This window comes from Phyllostomus hastatus, unplaced genomic scaffold (assembly GCF_019186645.2).
Source record: "Phyllostomus hastatus isolate PE091 unplaced genomic scaffold, TTU_PhHast_1.1 phas_contig_209, whole genome shotgun sequence".
Classification (NCBI taxonomy): domain Eukaryota; kingdom Metazoa; phylum Chordata; class Mammalia; order Chiroptera; family Phyllostomidae; genus Phyllostomus; species Phyllostomus hastatus.
This window is the reverse complement of record NW_025333735.1, coordinates 2,222,113-2,244,850: the sequence shown is the minus strand read 5'-3', so window position 1 is coordinate 2,244,850 and position 22,738 is coordinate 2,222,113. Positions and strand designations below refer to the sequence as shown.

The 22,738-nt window shown below is 39.5% G+C and overlaps 1 protein-coding gene across 1 annotated transcript in view; it reads left to right on the top strand.

Annotated features, from left to right (window-relative positions):
- Positions 1-36: 36 nt before the first annotated feature.
- LOC123816509 (calcium-activated chloride channel regulator 4-like) overlaps positions 37-22,738 on the top strand; it is a 34,097-nt gene continuing 11,395 nt past the window's right edge. Inside the window, exons 1-7 of the mRNA XM_045835512.1 lie at positions 37-268; positions 9,527-9,667; positions 9,809-9,956; positions 14,622-14,730; positions 16,149-16,326; positions 16,663-16,881; positions 18,859-19,083. Coding sequence (XP_045691468.1) covers positions 110-268; positions 9,527-9,667; positions 9,809-9,956; positions 14,622-14,730; positions 16,149-16,326; positions 16,663-16,881; positions 18,859-19,083 — 1,179 coding nt within the window. The 5' untranslated portion in view covers positions 37-109. The remainder of the gene's footprint in view (positions 269-9,526; positions 9,668-9,808; positions 9,957-14,621; positions 14,731-16,148; positions 16,327-16,662; positions 16,882-18,858; positions 19,084-22,738) is intronic.

The following is a 22,738-nucleotide window of genomic DNA, read 5'->3' as shown; positions in this document are numbered from 1 at the left end:
ACACCTATTGAGTTAACAGTGTGGATATATATACATGGAGAGAGAGAAGGTGATAGACTAGCTTCTTGAACAAACCAACACTGGGGCCAGGAACACCTTGAGAGGAACAATGGTGTTATTCAGAAGCTCTGTCCTCCTCTTAGTCCTATGCCTGCTGCAGGGGTCCAATGCTTCCCTTGTTCAGCTGAATAGCAATGGATACGAAGGCATGGTTATTGCTATAGACCCTGGTGTGCCAGAGAATGAAATACTGATTGAACAAATAAAGGTAAGAAAAATTGGGATTTTCTTCTGTTTGAATTATAGAGAAGGAAAAAAGTTAGTAGTTAATAATTACTATGTGAATTTCTGAATGCTCCAGAAAGTTTACAAGCAGACAGTGCAGTGAGGACAAAGCTGGCATGGACAATGAGAACTGGAGGCTTTATAGGAGATTCTCCCGTTTTCAATGTAAAATCAAATACAAGGCGCAGGGTTTCACTGATCCCAAGTTTGTTCATCTATAAATGAGCAATTGGACTTGTCTTCTTTTTTTAACCTAATTTATTAACTTTGCGGGTGGGGGGAGAGAGAGAGGTTTGTTGTTCCACTTATTTATGCATTCATTGGTAATTCTTGTATGCACCCAGACAAGGGATCAAACCCAGAATTTTGGCATATTGGGACAATGCTCTAACCATCTGAGCTACCTGGCCAGGGCTTGGACTTACCTGTTGTTTGAACAACTGTTGAATGCTTATAGCAAGACAACAGGGAATGAAAAGATTCTTCCCTCATGCAGTGTACATTCTTTTCAGATACAGGTAATAAAAACATGTAAGTGTATAGCAGGACAGTGGGTAGGAAGTTGCTATGGAGTCAAATAAATCAGCAAAAGGGGGTACACAGTGTTGTTGGGGCTGGGCTAGGGGTAGGGTGGTCAGTGAAAGCCTTATTGGTGATGTGTCCTCTAAGCAGAGACCTAAGATGAGTGAGGGAAGAGCCCACTGAAAATCTGGGGGAAGGAATAGAGGGTGCAGCAGCAGGAGGCGATAGCTTTCTTGTTGGAACCAGGGTAATGGCTGTAAATGAGAAGGTGGAAGGGTGGGAGAGCTGAAGTGGGAGAGGTAGCAGAAACCCAGGTCAGTGGAAAGACTTAGGCTTGTACCCTGAGTCAGACAGGGTCTATGGAAGGATTCTCAGCAGAAGAGAGGTGTGCTCTCTCATGCCTGTTCTAGAATCACATTGACTGTAGTGGTGAGGAAACTCGGTAGAGGGCTTCCACTTGTCACCCATCCTGTGTCAGTTCTGCACAGCATAGAGGTGTAGAGGGGTACCTGGTAGGAAGCTATTGTTGATGAGAAGTGATAGTAACTAGGAAGACGGATATTCCAGTAGAGATCATCCCCTGAGATTCTGAACATATTCTGAAGCTATCACAGACAAATTTGTTGATGGTTTAGATGTATGTGGAGTAGGTGAAAGTAGCAGGGAAAGATAGGCGTCAAAGAAGACCCCAAGGGTTTTGGCCTCTCCACTTGGAAAGAGGGAATTATCATCAACTGGGAAGGGGAAGACTTAAGTGATTATTTGGCAGCTGAGATATCAGGAGGAAGATTGGGACATTTTGAATTTGAGATGCTTATTAGGTATCCTCACAAATGGAGATAGGAATCAGAATTCAGAAGGCAAATCTGGGTAGGGATAAACACTGGGGAGTCATCAGTGTGTGGATGAGATTTAACACCATGAGAACAAATGAGTTCTTTAGGTAGTGCAGACAGTGGAGAGAGAGGCTCCAGAACTGAACCAAGGACTGCATTTCTAAAGTTTCTTTCAACTGTAACATTCCTGGTAATAAAGATTGGTGTTACAGTCTTCATTTCCCCTGGCCCTGTCATCAACATCTATTATGTCCTTACATTCAGTTCCTCCACTATTGTGTCCTTAGGCTCACTATTCTAGCCTTCTATATGGGCGCTGTTATCTAGCACAAGCAGATAGGCATGACTTGAATTGTGAGCAGTGATTATGTGGTTACCATTTATCACTCATTCTGTGTAAACTCCTGCAGCATAGCGATGTTCACTTATTGATACTTTTTGAATGCTAAAGGAAGGAAAGGTCCCTTTTCTAAAGAACAAATCTTGAATAGCAGTTAATATAGCTGATTCTGAATGACAGCTTCTCAGTTTCCAGGGACTATTGATTAGTTTCAAACACACTGAACTTCAGAAATCAATATTTGGAAGAATTAACCATAGGGGTAAAAAGATTGCTAAAATGGTCTTCTACTGAGAGTGTAACTACAAGTTCAATTGTTAGTAGACATTTCCAGCTTATACAAGGTTTCCTGACATTCTCTCAGCCTGCTAGAAAGTCCTTGCATTTACAATATCAAACAACCGTGTAAAATACTATCATCCACATTATCCAGAAAAGAAAACTGAGATTTGGAGAAATTAGATGATTGTTCAAAGGTTCCCTGAGTAGCACAGTCAGAGTGGAGCTAGCACATGGGCTTTGAACACTTACTTACAGTCCAGAGTTTGAGTTATGACTTGTGCAAGGTGACAAAGATCACTCTTTTTTTTGTAACTGGTGAACCGACATGTGGACAAAACTTTACTCCTGGGGTACTATCTGACCACAAAAATATTATTATGATAAATCAATTAATAATTTATGGTCTGAGATGTCAACTGTCAACTTTCTTTTTTTTTTTTCAGTTTAACACATTTATTCCTTTAGTTGGACATCCTTAGTTACACACAAATTAGATGGTTTAAGATTTTTAAGTGGAAAGGAATTTAAGTCTTAAGAGGTTTTATGACTGCAGCCTGGAGCAAAGGAAGAACCTTTCTCCCACTGGCAACTGTCTTTATTTCTGTATTCATGTGTCTTTTTAATTTGAGAGTACTTACTTTTAGGAACATGCATATTTTAATCTTCTTTGCCCCAACTGGAATGTTATGGGAATTCTTAGAAATAATTTAGAATGAATATTATAGGACTTCTGCTTGAAAAACCTGCAGGAACAATTATTAGCCAAGTTAGTATGCCCCAAGAGATCACAGTCATCTGCTACAGGGTTGATGAAATAGCTCCATGACCAAGAACATACCGCCACCCAAGGCTGTCCAAAGGGACATGGAGACTCCAAAGTAAATAAAGTACCTTGGAGTTATACAATGTACAACCCACACAACTATATATGGCAACCCTACATTTCCAGTTGGTACCATAATTCAAGCCACCATATATACCTTTTAAAATTTTTGAGATACAATTGACATATTATATTAGTTTCATGTGTACAGTGTAATGATTTGATGTTTGTATATATTGGAAAACAATCAATAAAATAAGTCTAATTAATATCCATCACTATAATATAGTTTTTGGTTTTTTTTCTTTTTCTTTATTCTTGGTTCCATATATAAGTGAGATTGTACAATATTTGTCCTTCTCCATCTGAGTTTTTTAACTTAACAGAATGCCTTCAAGGTCCACCCATGTTGATAGAAATGACAGGATGTCCTTCTTTTTCATGGCTCAATAATATTCCACTGTTTATACATACCACTGTTTCTTCATCTAGTTATCCATCTATGGACTCTTAGGTTGCTTCCATGTCTTGGCCATTGTAAATAATGCTGCAATGAACATGAGGGTACATGTATCCTTCCAAATTAGTGTTTTCATTTCCTTTGAATAAATACCTGGTACTGGAATTGCTATATCAAATGCTAGTTCTATTTTTAATTTCTCAGGAACCTCCATACTGGTTTCCATAGTGACTGCACCAATTTACATTCCCACCAAATGTGCACAAGGGTTTCCTTTTCTCCATATCCTTGTCAACATTTATTATTTCTTGATAATAGTCATCCTAACGGGTGTGAAATGATAACTCTTTGTGGTCCTGCTTTGCATTTCCTTGAAGATTAGTGATGTCATGCACCTTTTTATGTACCTATTGGCCATTTCTATGTCTCCTTTGGAAAAAAAAGTCTTTTCAGATCCTCTGCCCACTTTTTAATCAGTTTGTTGTTGTTGTTGTTGTTGTTTTGCTATTATCTTTGCTTTTGGTGTCAAATCCCCCCAAAATCACTGCCAAGACCAAATCAGGGAACTTATGTTTTATTCCAGGAGTTTTATAGTTTCAGGTCTTACATTCAAGTCTGTAATGCATTTGAGTTAGTTTTTTATGTACAGTGTAAGAGAGCATCCAGTATTGTTCTTCTGCATGGGTCCGTCTAGTTTTCCCAACGCCATTTATTGAAGAGATGGTCCTTGCCCAACTTTGTCATAAATTAATTGATGACATATGCATAGGTTTATTTCTGGACTTTTCATTCTGTTCCATTGAGCTATGTGGCTGTTTTTATGCCAGTACCATACTCCTTTGATTACTACTAATGTGTAGTACACTTTGAAATCAAGGAACATGTCTCCTGCTTTGTTCTTCTTCCTTGAAATTTCTTTGACTAGCCAGGATCATACAAATTTTAGGTTGTTTGTTCTGTTTCTGTGCAAAAGACAACTGGCATTTTGATGGGAATTGAATTGAATCTATAGATAATCTTGGCTAATATAAACATTTTTAAAAACTATTTTATTGATTATGCTATTACAGATGTCCCATTTTTTCCCTTTGCCCTCCTCTGCTCAGTACCCTCCTTCTGTCCAGCAACACCCACCCGCCTTTATTTCATGTCTATGGGTCATGCATACAAGTTTCCTGGCTTCTCCATTTCCTATACTATTCTTAACATCCCTCTCTACTTTGTGCCTACCAGTTATGCTTCTTAATCCCTGCGTCTCTTCCCTCATTCTCCTCCTCCCCTTCCCAGCTGATAACCCTTCATGAGATCTCCACATCTATGATTCTGTTCCTGTTCTTCTTGTTTGCTTTGTTTGTTTTTTAGGTTCAGTTCTTGATAGTTGTGAATTTGTTGCCACTTCAATGTTCATCGTTTTTATCTCCCTTTTCTTAAATAAGTCCCTTTAACATTTCATATAATAATGGTTTGATGATGAGGAACTCCTTTAACTTTATCTTGTCTGGCAAGCACTTCATCTGTCCATCCATCCTAAAGGATAGCTTTGCTGGATAGAGTAATCTACATTGTAGTTCCTTGCTTTTCATCACTTTGAATACTTCTTGCCAGTCTTTTCTTGCCTGCAAAGTTTCTTTTGAGAAATCAGCTGATGAAGTTATGGGAACTCCTGTGCAGGTAACTGTCTGCTTTTCTCTTGCTGCTTTTAAGATTCTCCCTTTATCTTTCACCTTTGGCATTTTTATTATGATGTATCTTGGTGTGGTCCTCTTTGGGTCCAACTTGTTTGGGACTCATTTTGTTTGTTGGACTTGTACATCTATTTCCTTCACCAAATTAGGAAAGTTTTCTTTTGTTAGTTTTTCAAATAAGCTTTCAATTTCTTGCTCTTCTTCTTCTCCTGCCATCCCTATGATTCAGATATTGGCATGTTTGGAGATGTCCCTGAAACCCTATATACTGCCCTTGGGTTTTTTTGAATTGTTGTTTCTTCTTGCTGTTCTGGTTGAATGTGTATTCCTTCCTTAGATTCCAAATCATTGATTTGAGTCCTGGCTTCATCCCCTCCACTCTTAGTTCCCTGTAGATTTTTCTTTATTTCACTTAGTGTAGCCTTCATTTCATCCTGTGTTTTTCTCATGTTGTTGCCTTACTTAATGAGTTTCTGAGCATCCTGATCACCAGTGTTTTGAACCCTGCATCTAATAGGTTGGTTATCTCTATTTCATTTAGTCCTTTTTCTAGGGTTTTGTTCTGTTCTTTCATTTGTGCCATGTATCTTTGTGTCCTCAATTTGGCAGCCTCCCTGTGTTTGTTTCTGTGTATTAGGTAGAGCTGCTTTGACTCCCTGTCTTACTAGCATGGTCTATTGTGGAAAAGGCACTTAAAAATTGTGTGGGGCAGTGCCTTAGGTAATCCCCAAGATGGGGCAACCCACTTCACCACTTGTGGCTCTGTGGGGGGGCAGGACTTGAACAGGGGATGATGGCACTGCCTGGCCTCTGGAAGTTTGCCCACCACTTGCTCTATTTCTAGTCACTTCACTTACTCCCTGTATGCAACTAGTGCCCTTCCAGTTGTTACCCTGGTGCTGAATCCTGGAGCAGAGTTGGGGGGACAACAAAGGTTCTAAGTCCATGCAGGCCCTTTGGTCGGAATCTCCTGAAAATTCTGTAGTTTCTTCTGCTGCCCCAACACCCCACCCTAGTTCTTATTCCCAGAAGTTATGGGGATTAATCTTCCTGGCACCAGACCCCTGGACTGTGTGGTCTCATTTAGGGCTAGGATTCCTCACTCCCGAGGTATCCCTCCCCATTTTTATCAACCACACATGAATGTGGGACCTCCTATTCTGCTACCACTGCCCCCTGTGCCACACGGTATCTCCATGCTTCTCCACCCATCTCCGAATCTCCCCAACTCTTACCCATCTGGAAACATGTGCCTTCTTTAAATCCTTCATTGTCGGACTTCCATACAGCTTGATTTTTTCATGGTTCTGGTTGTTATTTGTTTTGAGGTCTAGTTGTAATTCTTTCTGTGGTTGCACAAGGAAGCAAAGTGTATTTACCTACACCACCTTCTTGACTGGAAGTCTAAACATTTTAACATTATTGATTCTTTAGGCCATGAATATGAAATACCTTTCCATTCATTTCTTTAACCTTCTTTAATTTCTTTCATCAATGTCTTATGTTTTAAGTATACAGTAATTTTACCTCCTTACTTAAAATTATTCCTAAGCATTTTATTCTTTTTGAATTGTAAATGGGATTATTATCTTAATTCCTCTTTCTGACAGTTTGCTACTATCAGAAATGTACCATATACTGAGTTTGTACCCTGGAACTTCACTGAATTCCTTTCAAAGCTCCAACAGTTTTGAGGGGTGGGATTCTTTAGGGTTTTCATATATAATATCATGCCATCTTCTAATAGTGACAGTTTTTCTTCCTGCCCTTCTGATTTTGATGCTTTTATTTCTATTCTGGCCTAGTTGCTCTGGCTTGGACTTCCAATACTATGCTGAATAAAAGTGGCAAGAGTGGGCATCCTTGTCTTGATCCTCATCATAGAGAAAAAGTTTTCATGTTTTCATCACTGAGTATGATGAGTCAGGAAAAGGGTGTTGAGAGCTTCCTTGATATTAGCTGTGGGCTTCTCCTAAATGGCCCTCATTATGTTGAGGCGTGTTCCTTCTATATCCACTTTTGTTGAGAGTTTTATCATAAAAGAGTGCTGAATTTTGTCAAGTGCTTTTTCTGCTTCTAATGAGATGATCATATGATTTTTAGCCTTTAGTTGGCTAATGCAATGTATCATGTTGTTTGATTTGCAAATGGTAAACTATCCTTGCATCTGTGCAATAAATCCTGCTTGATCATGGTGTATCATCATTTTAAAGTATCATTGAATTCAGTTTGCTAATAGTTTCTCCAGAATTTCTGCATCTATGCTCATTAGGGATTTTGGCCTGTAATTTTATTTTCTTGGGGCATCCTTATCTGTTTGGTATCAAGATATTGTTGTCCTCTTAAAATGAGTTTAGAAGTGTTCCTTCCTCTTCTATTTTGGGAAAGTTTGAAAAGAACTGATATTAATTCTTTTTTGAATGTTTGCTATAATTCACCAGTGAAGCTGTCTGATCCTGGACTTTTTTTGCAGGGAGGGGTTGATTACTGATTCAATCTCCTTACTAGTGATTGGTCAGTTCAGATTTTCTGTTTCTTCATGACTCAGTCTTGACATATTGTATGTTTTTAGGAATTGTTTCCATTTCTTCCAGGTTGTCCAATTTGTTGGCATATAATTGTTCACAATAGTCTCATAATCCTTTGTTTTCTCTGGTATCACTTGTAACATTTCCTGTTTCACTTCTGATTTTATTTCATTCCTCTCCCTTTTCTTCTTGGTGAGTTCAACCAGCACATACATTTTTAGCTCATGGGCACAGAGAGAGCCATCACTTCAAGCAGAAGGAAACAACTCATTGAAAACTGAACTTACCAAAACAAAAAGGAAAGGGAAAACATCCTTAGGGAACACATGAAAATTCTTTCATCTGCTTTAGGCCAGTGATGAAGTAACCTCCAACCTACCATGGGTGCTCTCAAAGCCCTTTTCCTGACTCTCAGCTGATCGTCTGGGACTTCAGTCCTCTGAATTAATGGCTTTGTTCTCTTCAGTACATATGAGTCAGCACACTGGCCTGCCTTCAGCAGAAAAGAAAAGAGAGTCCTGGAATTCCTGAAGAAGGAGAGTCCTATTCTGGGCTTATGCTAGGCCAGGAAGTATCATGGACGATAAGAGCCTGCCTTGAAGAAAACAGCAATATAGACTGAGATGTTGCCAGCAAGATGAAGAGGTTGGCAACATCATCTAGTCCTAGGATCTCTCAATTATTCACTGGGTTTAATCATACAGATTAAATTACCATCAGACCCTTTCCTCCATCTATTTCCTCCCATTAGACAGTAAGATCTAGAGTAGAACTATTTCTCTTATGATTAATTGTATCTCTTAAGAAATTGTATTTTGGAGTTCAGAATACAGAACAATATGGGATAACATTGTTTTCACCTTGAGAGGAAAGCAACAAGTTCTGTCTATGATCAAAAAGCTCGACCTCCGCCCTGACTGGCATGATTGAGCACGGGCTGCGAACCAAAGTGTCACAGGTTAAATTCCCAGTCAGGGCACATGCCAGGGTTGCAGGCCACGGCCCCCAGCAACCCAACATTAATGTTTCTCTCTCTCGCTCTCTTTCTCCCTCCCTTCCCTCTCTAAAAAATAAAGTAATTAATTAATTAATTAATTAATTTTAAAAAAAAGCTCCACCTCTACTACAAATTTTTCCCTCATCCCACTCCCAGGCTCCAATCCAACACAGCTGCTTCCACTGGGGGAATGGGTATGTAATGCAAAACCTCTCCTATGTCCCATGCCTACAAAGTGTTCTAAGCGTGCATCAGTTAAGACTGTTCTCTACTCGATTAATGAAGAGTAATGCTATCAACCAGTTTTATGACTGTCTATGTATAGAGTACTTTATAAGTCATTTCTGGTTTATACCAACTTCAAAGATAGGTAACAATAGTCCATATAAGAGATGAGGAAACTAAGCTTCAAAGTATTATATAAATTGGCCAAGATCTATTGGCCAGAAAGTGCTAATGCCACCATTGGACCAACTAGGTGATTTTCAAGCCTGTGCTCTTTATCATATTATGCAATTTCTCCTGACACCAAATAGAAACATTTGCCTTTTGATGAAGAATTATATTGAAAACCTTTAAATGTGCAAGACTAAGCTATAATTTTGGATTGAAAGGTGGTAGAGTTAGAATTCTGAAGCAGAGACTTTGCTCACTAGTGAGTTGTTTGTTCTGCCCACTCTCAATCTGGTAAATGCCTGTGATGAACCTCTGCACATTTAGCTCACTCTCACTTGACCATCCTCATGTATTTTTTTCATTTTGTACCAGGACATGGTGACCAAAGCTTCCACTTACCTGTTTGAAGCCACAGGGAAAAGACTTCATTTCAAAAGTGTATCAATATTAATTCCTGAGACTTGGAAGGAAAACTCTCTTTACAAGATACCAAAATACGAAAACTATGAACATGTAAGAGTCAAAAAAACTTTTCTTAAAACGTTATATTTTCTGGTTCTTCTCCACTGTGCTACAAATTGTTTCAGAGTTTTCCAATCTAAAAGTTATCTTTTATACTCCTAATGTTTTCAACATCTTTTTAAACATTCTCAGGCTGATGTTTTAGTCGCACCACCTATCCTACCAGGTAGAGATGAACCATACACCAAGCAGTTCACAGCTTGCGGAGAAAAAGGAAAAAACATTCATCTCACCCCTGACTTTGTACTTGGAAAAAAACAAAGTGAATATGGACCAACAGGTAGGAATTTAGGTCAACATATAGTTTGCGATGCTTCCAAAAAGCAGCTGTGTACCCAGGTTAAGTGTACAAGCCTTAGAGCTCCCCTACTTACTGGCTCTGTGTGACCTTCAACAAGTGAGCTAGCCTTTTTGAGCTTATTTCCTGTGAAATGGTGAGGTGAATAGAGGAATTACTACTTTATATAATCGTTGTCAATGTTAAATTAGATAATCCATGCAACTGTACTCAGTAGAGTGTCTACAGAGATTTGAACACAGAACAACAATAATAAGTCTTTTTCCTACAAACCATACTTTTCAGATCTTAATTTTCCACTTCTCCACAGCTGGATGTTAATCAATCACACGCCACCTGGATGGAAGGTAAATGCATAAAAAGCTGAAAAAAAAAAAAAAGCCTAGATGACAGTTCCCGGCCAAGAGAAAACACTCCTGGGCTGTAGTTGCTGATATTATCATTTAACTTCTTTGGTTGAACCAGATGTGCTCATCTATTCGTGATCACTTGCACCTATAAAAAATGGCAATTTCATCTAGTTCAATCCAAAAGTTAAGATCATTGGTTCAAATGAACTAAAGCACATTATTTCACATGTTGCTAAACAGGAAAACATGCCTGAATCCACAAACCCCAAGATTATCTCTCCTTCCATTGTCCATTCAATGAGCATTCACTAAGTCTCTCATTTCTGTCACTCAGTTAGCTCTGGCTCTACCTGAACCTGTTTCCCTGCCCCAGTCTTGAAAGCTCCATCATCTCATCCCATCCCAATCTTGATTCTCCCCCATACGTTAGTCTGACCATGTTTCTTCTCCTCGGCACCTCAAATCTTTTGCTCCCTTGTAGCTTTACTTTTGTCCCTACCTGGCATGTCCAGCAAAGTATAAATAGCTCAAGTCCCTCACCATTTGTATCCTTATGTTTCATTCAACTTGCCAAATCCTCTCTGCTGAATTTCCAGCTAGTTTCCATTTGCCCCTGTTAATGTTTCCAAGACTGTGAAAGAAAATTACAAAATTAATTGGTATCATTACAAAAGCACTTTTTTCAAACTAGTGAAGCCCCCACAGCTACTCAGCAATATTGTACTTGCCTCTTCCCAATTCCCTTTCTCGTTCCTCAGCAACTGTTTTAAAACTTCTACCATATTTTTCAAGATCTCCAGTCACTTCATTCAATATCATCAATCAACAGATGCCTTCATTAAGAACACAGAACCCCTACCTTTTTCTTCTCTACTTCTAAACTCATGCCAGCCTTCACCTAATCTGGAAGAGGATTTTCTCCAGTTTTTAAAGATAACACCCCCACTTGAGCTCTTGCTCTTTGCTCGTACCCCTCCCCTCAGCCCTATTCCATAACTGACAGTTTCCCCCTCACTCTTAGACAGAGGTTCTCCTGTAATGTTAAACATGTGTTTGTGAAAAACTCACATTCTAAAAAACCAGTGTTTTAACAACAACATGGCACTCGAAAAGTAAGATTAAAAACATAGTCCTCGAAATATATGCAAGAAGTAATAAAATTATAACAACAACAACAATTACCTGGAAGTATATTTGAACCATCCTGGCATTAGCTTGGTTTGCTGGGGACTGCCATCACAGTGGACAGGAAAAGTAGACACACACAGAGTGGAATGCTGTCAGAATGAGCACAGGGCTAGCAGGAACTGAGACAACAACATACCTGATACTTCCAACTTCCCCTTCTCCATGTCTATTTCCTTGAAGCTTTGCTAATACTAATAAAACAAAATTCTACTTGGTTTTTCTTCCATCAAGCTGTGGATTTACCTTTATTTTTCCATTTACCCTGAAATTTGGAGAAAAAAAAATGTTTTCATTCTGACCCCCTGTAAGTTCATCCTAATAAAAGAATATATCCTATTCATTTTATATTTCCTAGTGTTACAGAACAGATCAAGGGGGGGGCTGGGACAATATACTATTTTTGAAATAAGGCCCCGGGTCCATTACGTCCGCCGCCAGAGGAAAGACGTCTCTCAATGCCAGAGATTCGTGAAAAGGAAAGGAAATGTTTATTTAATGCTATACAAACTTAAAGTAGTGACCTAATGTCTTTATCAAAAACCCCAAAGTCCCCCCAAAACACCCACAAACAGACACAGTCCTTCCTTCCTTCCCCCCTTTGCCCAGTCCAGAGTACCGTATTTCAGGGAAGGAAAACGAAGTCCATGGCTCAGGCAGTCCTCTGGTTCTTAGTCCTCCTTCTCGACTGGGAGACCTCCCTGGGTTCCCGGCACCCTCGGCTGAGTCGCCAGGATCTTTGCTAAAACCAGGTGGTGGTTCCCCCTTCTAAAGCTGCGGGGGTCCCCACTCCTTCCAGGCCTAGTGGTTCTCTCTCTCTGGGATGCGGGAGTCTCCACTCTGCTAAAGATGCATGGTTCTCTCTGGGCTGCAGGAAGGGGAGAGCCCCCACTCTGCCAAAGCCGCGTGGTTCTCTTTCCTAATGGCCGCCAAGTCTGGGGTTTAAATCCCCGCGGCCAATCTTCCTCTGCAGCCTCATTTCCGACTCCTCCCACACTCGGCTTCACATGCCGGAACTCGTATCCTTCCAGCTTTACTGGGCTGCCATCTTGAGTCTGGGCAGGTGTGGCCCCATGTCCTGGAGCCAATCTTCTCCGAGCTCCCACACAGGCGCTGTAGCTTGTGTGGGGGGGGGGAATCTGCCCCAGTCACGTGTTGGTGGGGAAGTTACTTCCATTCCCCTGGCTCAGAGATGATCACAGTTATTTAACATATCTAAGCGACCAGCCAAAGGCTATAGATATGTTAAATGACCACACCAGAGGGTAGCTGCAAGGTTGTTGCTATGCAAAACAGATCTCAATGGCCTTGCTCCATTTGTCCCTTCCCCCAACCCACACCCTGGGTGGGGGGGGGGATGGAGACATCTTAAAATCTCCTGGACACCTTAAGTTCTGGACCCCATTTCAAATGCCCATTTGGGGTCCCCCCTCTTGGCTGCACCCTGTAACACTAGTACCTAGTATAGTGTTAAGTATATAATTTATAATTATTTTCATATAATTAATGCTTATAAGTCCTAAGTGTTATAAATTAACCACTTCATTTAGGTATCCTCAACATTATATATGATCTATACCAATGTTTCCATTTTTTTTCATTATTTATTCTCCTGGGGAATATTAATAGACATTGTTTTTAAACAACTTTTTTTTTAAAGATTTTATTTATTTATTTTTAGGGAGGGAAGGGAGGGAGAGGGAGAGAGAGGGAGAGGGAGGGAGGGAGAGAGAGAGAGAGAGAGAGAGAGAGACATCAATGTGCGGTTGCTGGGGGTTATGGCCTGCAACCCAGGAATGTACCCTGGCTGGGAATCGAACCTGGGACACTTTGGTTCCCAGCCCACGCTCAATCCACTGAGCTACACCAGCCAGGGCTTTAATAGACATTTTTACCATTTACTTGAAATTTTAGTACCACAAATTTTACATATCTGTTCATGTTGTTAGTAGGAGTTGTGGGGAGGCGGGGGCTCCACCCTCAGGGATTCCCCCATCCACCACAGATGAGATTAAGTCTACCAGGACAGGATCTGCTTGGGGAGGAAAGGTGGCCCATCTCTCAAAGGAGAAGAGCCAGGAGCCTTTTCCTCAATGGGCCTTTATTGGGTTCAATTTGCATAGGAATACAGGTAAAGCTCATCAATCATTGTCAGGAAGTAATGATCAAACAATAGATAAGTACAAAGAACAATGAAGGCTTATTCTGAGTCAGGGTCAGTTAGCTAAAGGGCTATAAAACTTTGGGAAACAAACTCATTTCATGCTTGAACCCTTATGACAAAATTGAGGGCATTCTAAACAAAGCAGGTTTCACAGGATTTTAGACATTCTTTCTTAGGCCTGATTCCTACCAACCTCCTATTCCTGCCCAGGGCTGCACCACCCTCCAGCATTGTTTCAGGCTTAAATCAGGCAGGGGAAATAAGGCAGCCAAGAGATTAGGAGACTTCTTGCAGACAGAATGAAGACTCAGGCTGTGTCAAAGCTGAGGGGTGAGGGTCCATCGCCCCCTTTTTCTATAGGCCCCCAAGTCCTTCCCTGAGGGCCCCTTCATGACCATACCTGTTTTAGGTCATCCATCCTTTGAGGAATCTTACCCATCTTTGGCTAATCAGTCATCCGCCAGGGGCCAAGCAGGGTGAACTAAAAGGGGGCAGAGGCAGCACCCCTGCCAAGGAGATAAGCTTTGTCCCCTTAGTGGCTTGGGTCCCAAGGTCTCTCAGTCAACTTTAGCCATGGGGGGTTACAGCTTCTGAAACCAGGCAGGGTGGTTCCCAAAAAGGAGTAAACTTTGGAGAACCAAAAACTATTGGAATATCTAAGACATTTGTCCCCTGCCCCCAAGAACCAAGCCCAGTCTATTTCATCCATAGAATATACATACACACATAATAAATATTTTGTTGATTTCACATGTTGTAGAAGTAAAAGATAATATACTATATACAATATTATAGTTTAACATAATGCTATATGTTTTTACAAACAAAAATAAATAAATATTGTCACTTACTTAAAACCCAAATATAACTAGGACATTTCTTAAAATACGTGAAGGATGAATTTTGTCACTTGAATTTTGGTCATGTGTTTGGAATATTTTCCCACAGGTAGACTGTTTGTCCATGAGTGGGCCCATCTCCGCTGGGGAGTGTTTGATGAGTACAATGAAGAGAAACCTTACTACAGTGCTTCATCAAAAAAAATTGAAGCAACAAGGCATGACCATTTCAATTTTCTTAAATTACTTCAACCTGTTAACTTCCTCTTTTTCTTACTTTGATCTATTTGAAACACCATTCATTTTGTCTCAATGTAGATAACAGCTGCTGTATTACAAAACAATGCTTTTCTGTTTTGTTTTGTTTTGTTTTGTTTTGTTTTGTTTTCAGAAAGTGTATCTCCAAGGACTAGTTGCCCATTTAAAATACAGATAACTCCAGGAACATTTGGAAGCCAAGGTGGCATACCTCTCCACTATGGCTGCCACAACTCATTTACGCTGAAGTTGTAAATGGAATCAACCAGCTTCAAGGACCCAACAGGGATTTCTTAGGATTTATAAAAGTTACTTTAAAATACCAACCTAATGTCACAGTTAATAAAAAGCAATCCTTTCAGTTCTGAGGTCAAGAGAGCTGAATGGGTAGGAGAAATATATCTAAAATTGTGTGCCATCAATTTAATCAATCTTAGATGCCCCACTGGAGCTGGGGACTTATTAAAAATGCACAAACTCAAAGATACATGATTTCAATGAAGGCCTTTTATCAGCTCATAGCACCAGTTTCAGGACACAGATTCTAAAGAGTGTTACATTGATTACATTTGTTTACATCACATTCCCTCTGAATGTCTAGTTTCTACTGCAGAACATTCATCATGATTGTTAATATAGATGACATTATATTCACTGAGTTTTAGGGTAGTAGGAGCAAACATATATGTAGCAGCCTCCCTAAATCACTGTATAAAAGCTAGTCACTGTTTCTTAAATATCAACTGGAAACACATGGAAAAGATGGGATGTATTCACATCCCAGCATGTTTGTTATATCCATGCAACATGGACATAATTGCAGTTCCATGCAATAAAACATATGTCTAAAATGCCTCCACCATCTGTACTGTCCTAGGCAGTACCTCAGTCTTTCCTTCAGGCCGTATTTCACTTTGGATAAAAATGCTTCTTGACTAATCAAAACACTTGTAGTTATGTCACATCACATTCTTTTGGAAATATCTTCTTTGAAAATAACCTATGAAGAAGAAGCTAAGGTGGTACCAAGAGTAAATGGTTTCACAAATTGCCTTGCCCAGATGCCTGTGAGGCATTTACTACTACAAGGCTACCAGGAGAGCTGTTAGGAAAAGGGGAGCCTCCAGCCATTTGTGTAAGTAGGGCAGCAGCAACTTTAATCTCAGAAGTTAACTCAGCCATTGCATATGCTGGAGATACCACTTAAAATTTCCCTCTGAAATTTCTTGGAAAACAACCCCAGTAGAAATCCTTAAATTTTGCGGACAAATAAAAACAAAAATCTTGATGTAAGGATCCTTGTGAATAGAGAAACATAAGATTTTTAAAAATGTTAATGGTTAGATTGCCTCAAAGACTAACTGTTACCTATTTGCAGGTGTTCCACAGGTATTACTGGTATGAATAGAGTTTATAAGTGTCAAGGAAACAGTTGTATACTTAATAGATGCAGAATTGATTCTAAGACAAAACTGTTTGAAAAAGATTGTCAATTCTTCCCTGATAAATATCAGACTGAAAAGACATCCATAATGTTTATGCAAGGTATTGATTCTGTAAGTATGTCATACTTCATATTGTATATTTATAATCCAAGTATATGTTACCCTGTTTGCAAAATATCTGTGCAGGTGACCTGAACAATTAGATGTCTTGATATAGAATTCTTTGAACATTGACTGGCACATAGTAAGCACTCAATTAGTGTTACTTATTATTACTATTATTGAAAATCCACCTTACTATTTATTATCTGATTCCTCAATGAATTATATTGCATTAAATAAACAGCATATTTGCAGATCAGATGTGTTTATTTTTATCAACTTTTCAGTCAAATTTTAAATGCATTCTATATATAACTTATTATTTTCATTTTATTAACCTTCAAGGTTGTTGAATTCTGTAATGAAAAAAACCACAACCGAGAAGCTCCAAGCCTACAAAATGAAAAGTGTGGTTACAGAAGCACCTGGGAGGTAATCAGCAATTCTGAGGACATAAAAAACTCCACACCTATGACGAGATCACCCTCTCCACCTGTCTTCTCACTGCTGCAGGCCAGAGAAAGAACTGTATGCCTAGTTCTTGATAAATCTGGAAGCATGGGGGTAAGTTCATACAGTAAGTCATGGGCCCATTTTTTCCTAGATATAGTTACTAGTGGGCAGGGGGTGGGTCCCCCCACCGCCTACTTAGGGAGTAAATGCCTAAGAACACCCAGAACACTGCCTTCACCTGGGTTGTTAAACTGCATGGTGGCGTAAGTCCCATCATGTCCTGGGATCAGGACCTCAGAATGGCCAGTGACTATTGTAATGAAAAAAGGATGGCAATAGAGTTTAAAAGTCCGAAACTGAGGGTCTCTTTCTTTCTTCCAGAAAATGGAGGGTTTACATAGGAGGACTTTTAGGCCCATTAGTAAAGATTTGGTTAGAAGATTGGAACATAGATTGAAATATTGAAGTGTTTTCTCCTCTGCCCCCTTTACCTACTGGAAATACTTGACAGACATGAGGACAAAGTGGATTGCTGAACTCCTTTCAGAGTCAGTCTGCTTTATCATCTATATAAAGGACCTCTTAATGATCAGAGATACAAACAAAAAGCATCACTATAAGGAAAACATGGTCAGATTTAGCCACTCGTTCCTTCCACTATCATTCAGTAAATGGCACGGTTCTAGGCTCTAGCAACAGAGATCCATACCCTTGAAGTGTTCACAGTTGCATTGCAAAAACTTTCCCTTCCACATTACTTGGTTCACTCACACTCCTCCTTCAAGATTTGGTACAGGCACCCAGCTCCTCCAGGAGAGGGACTGGCCTTCCAGGCTGGGCTGAAGGCCCTCTGCTGCTCTCCCACAATGAACTGTGCAAACCTCTATTACTGTACATATATTGAAATTACACATTTGTCTGCCTCTAGATGAGGCACCCCTCTAGGACTTGGAACCATATCCTCTAGGTACCAGTCCTTTACTACCTGAAACCATGCCTTTCTCATCTTTGTCTCCCTTTTGTCTCAAGTGAGATCTACCACATATAGGTGCTCAATATATAATTACTGAAATAAATGGCCTACAAAAGAGCAGACATAATGTGATAAGGCATCCAGAAGGATGACACATTTGAGATAGAACTGAGCATGCTGAAGATCAGAAACAATATATTCGACAAATGGGGGATTGTGTGGATACTCAAAAGGGCAGAGAATAATCCACAATAGCACAGGTTTCAGAAGAGCATCAGTGCTAAACACCAGCACATAGAAATGTCATTGGGGAGAGATGACAAGTGCAAGTTTAAAGGTAAAACAAAGTGACAGAGAGAGCCCTCAAAGATGGGGATGTAGAAGTCTCTCATTATGATCTGGATCTAGGGAGTTCAGAAGGGAATTTGAGCATGTGTTAAGGGGAGGTACTACAGATAAGTTGGTGCTGAGGGACTGGAAAAGACAAATGTATGAAGAGACTTACATCTGGGCATTCACCTAGGTAAGAGGGATGTGAGTCTTAGTGGGTTACCAGAGAACCAATTCCGATTAATCCATTAGAGGAGAAATGGCAGGGAGAGGTTAGGAGCAGAAGAGGTAGGAATGGGGCCTCTCAGAATTTAGCTGCAGCTCAAGAAGGTTTTAACTTTCAAATTGTTTAGTCTCCAATGGATGGGAAATTTTAGTCTCTAGGTGGAATCCTGATAGTGTGGTTTGATACCTGGGACCTAGGAAGTGGTTTCATCTTCATACTGCAGCAGTACTTAGGAAGTCTCTAAGGTGTGAATCATCACCCTGCAATTCCAAGCCAGCCCCTGAACCTGCACCTGCAGTTTGAGAGCTAAGTAGCCAAGAATCTCTGCTAGTTAAAAGCCTGTGTTCCTTAATATACTATATGTGTTCATAATGCACATAACTATATTTTTGAAATGTTATCAATTTAAAATTGCTTTCTTTAATAATACCAATTACTAATAAGAGAAATGACTAATAACATGAAATTCTTAACAGCTTCTGTTTACTCACTTTATGTAAACTGCTACTATTTTCCTGTCACAGCCACCTGGTTGTTTTTCTTGTCCTTGTTCATTCAGGGTTCTGATCGCCTAAATCGAATGAATCAAGCCGCAAAGTTCCTGCTGCAGATTATTGGAAATGGAACCTGGGTGGGGATGGTGCACTTTGATAGTAGTGCCTCCATTAAAAGAGAGCTGATCCAAATAATAAGCACCAAGGAAAGAGAAATGCTCTCAAATCTCTTGCCTACAGCAGCTGGTGGGGGAACTTCCATCTGCTCTGGAATTCAATCAGCATTTCAGGTGAAATTCATACTGCGTCTATAGTTTGTTTGAACTTTTTAAAAGATTTTACTTATTTACTTTTAATGAGAGGGGAAGGGAGGGAGAAAGAGAGGGAGAGAAACATCGATGTGAGAGAAAACATCAGTTGCCTCTCCTATGTGCCCCAACTTACCTCTGATCCACATCCCAGGCCTGTGTGCTGACCAGGAATTGGAACAGCCACCTTTCACTTTGCAGTGCAACGCCCCATGACCTGAGCAACATCAGCCAACACTGTTTGGCTTTTTATTATTGGGACATTTTTCTATTATTGCTGCTGCCCATACTTGCTCACTAACTTTAGCATAACTAATTCACTTGACTTTCTTAATGGATCAGTGAATCAGTGAATAAACTGATGAGTAAATATAGTACTATAAAAATGCCACTGAGTGTAAATCCAATGAAGTCAGAGACATTGTTTTTTTGTTTGTTTCTTTGTTATGTGTGTGTGTGTGTATGATTTTTTTTTACCTTACACTAGTCAGTGGTCAATAAATGTTAGTTAAATAAATAAATGTGATTGGGCAGCAAAAGTCATCAACGTTTAAGGCAATGAAACAAGTTATATGGTAAGATTCCACCTTGGGCCAATCTCCATTTTACTTTCTGTGACATTCCGTTAGGACAATAAGATGCTTACCTATTAAGGCAGATGTAGCAGGGACTGTTAGTCAGGGGGTAAGGAACAGGGGTGAGAACATGAGTTCTGACATCACAGTACTGACTGCTATTTCCCAGCTATGTGATCTTAGGCAACGCTTTTAGCACCTCAATGCCTTATCTATAAGATATGGTCACATAAGAATGTCTACCTCATAGGAAATTATGGGAATTAAATGGAATATATTCAGATATGAGAACAATTATATTATATAGTAAATATATAATTGACATCTATTATCATAAATCTTATTTTTTCCAAATTTTCATCTTGAGCTTATAATTAATGTAAATGTGTCATTTTCCTGCTCAGAAATCTTTACTCTCCCCTCACAGGCAATAAGTTTAAGTCTGAATTCTTCAGTCTGATGTTACTCAAAAGTCTCTTACCCCCTCAGTAAAACTGCTCTCATCTCTCTTTCCAGCCTTTTTTCTCATTGCTCCCTTTCTGGTGCTCTATGCTCTAACCAATTTTCCACGCACATTGTGGTCCAAGCCCACCACATACTAACAGCCTCCGTGCCTTTAACCAGGCAATTCCTCTCCCTAAGATGTTTCTTCTTTCCATCTTCACAAGCTAAGATTCTACCAATTCTTCAAAATCCTCGATGCTTCTTGTAGCATTTCCTCCTGTTCCCACAACTATTAAATCTCTCTCCCTTATAAATTGTATAACATTTTTGTGTAGCTTCCTAGCATGAAGTCCTAGGTGAAAACTCCAATGATCACTTTCTAGCCTTGCGGCACGAAGCATGATTGTTCATCTCTGAAGTCATCAATTACCTCATTGGTCAAATAGGGTAATAAAAGCTAGCACATAGGGTTTTTCATGTTTTAATTTTTTCAAGATATATTTATTGTAGGAAGTAAGGGGCAAACACATAATTTATTCAACATATACTTATGTGCCAAGCAAAGCTTCTCTGTTCTTGTGGTGCATGTGATTTCAGTAAGGAACTGAAAATACATAAATAAATAAGTGAATAAAAACAATAATGGTAGGTTGTGAAGACAGTGTTGTAAGGAAACCAAACAGAGTGATGAGACAGAGTAACTGGGGAAGCAGAGGCACTGCCTACTTTAGGTGGAGAGGCCACTGAGACCTTCTCTGAAGGGTAACTTAAGCTGTGATTTAAAGGATGAGAAAGGGCAGTCAGTTCAGGCAGAGAGGCAAGTGCAAAGTCCCTTAAGAAAAGAACTGGATTAATCTACAAATTTATAAAGCTAGTGGCACTGGAGTTTGACAAATGAGGGGGTGCAAAAGGTAGTTGGCAGGTAGATAATGTCTAGATATTTCAAAGCTTAAAAAATATAAGAGGTTTTAGTTTATTTTAAGTACAACAGAAACTTACTGAAGGGTTTTAAGTATCAGAGACTGATCATCAATTCATGTTTTAAGAAGATGACTCTGGTTGCCCTGTATAAAATAAACTGTAGGGAGTAAGAACGGTAGTAGGATAGTGGTCTAGGGACAGACTGGGAGCTTGATCTTGAATTACACATTGTATAAAATACATTTAACACTTAGCAAGTGCTTCAGAAAATATAGCACTATAACACTGTGTTGTTACTCTTAAATGACAGAATATATTCTCTTTGCCACTAATCTTTTCTCTCCTCAGTCCCTCACCTCTATCTCCATAAATATTTTTTAATTTAACCTTTATTGTATTTTTATATTACCTTTTAGTCCTCTCACATTCCACTCCCCCCAGCAATCACCACACTGTTGCCCAGGTCTATGATTCCTTTTTCTTTTTTGCTCCATCCCACCACCCTCTAACCTCCCCCTCCCCACTAGCTGTCATCCTGCTCTCCATCTATGAGTCTGTCTTGATTTCAATTGTGAGTTCAGTTTGTTCATTAGTTTCCACATAAGTAAAATCATATGGTATTTGTCTTTCTCTGACTGGCTTATTTCACTTAGTATACATTCTCCAAGTTCATCCATACTGTTGCAAGGGTAAAATTTTCTCTTTTTTTATGGCTGAGCAGTATTCCATTATGCAAATGTCCTATAGTTATTTTATCCTTTCATCTATTGATGGACCCATAGAAATTGCAGTTTCCATGTCTTGAAAATTGTAAATAATGCTGCAATGAACACAGGAGTGCTTATGCTCTTCCAAATCAGTGTTTTGGGTTACTTTGGATATATTCCCATAAGTGGGATTGCTGGGTCAAAAGGCAAATCCATTTTTAGTTTTTTGGAGTATCTCCATACTGCTTTCCATAGTGGCTGCATCAGTCTGCATTCCCCCCAACAATGCAAAAGGTTTCTCCTTTCTCTACATCCTCACCATCACTTGTTGTTTGTTAATTTATTGATGATAGCCATTCTGACAGGTGTGAGATGGTATCTCACTGTGGCTTTAATTTTCATTTCTCTGATGATTCAGTAAATATTTTAAAATTTCATTCCATCCTTGCCAGGAATGCAGGAGCCATGTAGTCCTTTGAATCCCCAGCAGCCAAAACAGTGACTAACACATATTAAGTGCTTAGTGAATAACTAATACAAGAAAGGAAAAGGTGAAGAAAAGAGAAATCTGCTTAATCTTTGGATCTTCATTTTGCAATGAAATGTGTAGGGAGAATGTGATGGTGATGCAGTAAATATATAAAAGCATTTCCCATTTCTCAGTCTCAGTTTGTCAGGGATTTTCACACAGCAAACCCTTTTCTGCAAATCCACACACCTCCACTCCAACCCCATGGAAGTTACTGATAAATCCGTCAGTTTTTCTACTTGGCCTGCACTGAATTTCTCCAACTGGTATGCCAAGAAGCCACTACCAATTAAACCTGTCAGAGAAGATAAAATATAATTGCTATCCTGTGACAAATTCTCTTTATCCTTTTTTATAGGAGCCTAGATTCAGAAATATGAGTGTAAACTGTTCGGCTTTGTAGGAAATGGGTTCAAGCCACAAATAGAATTCCATCTCAATAAACATAATTCATGTATTCT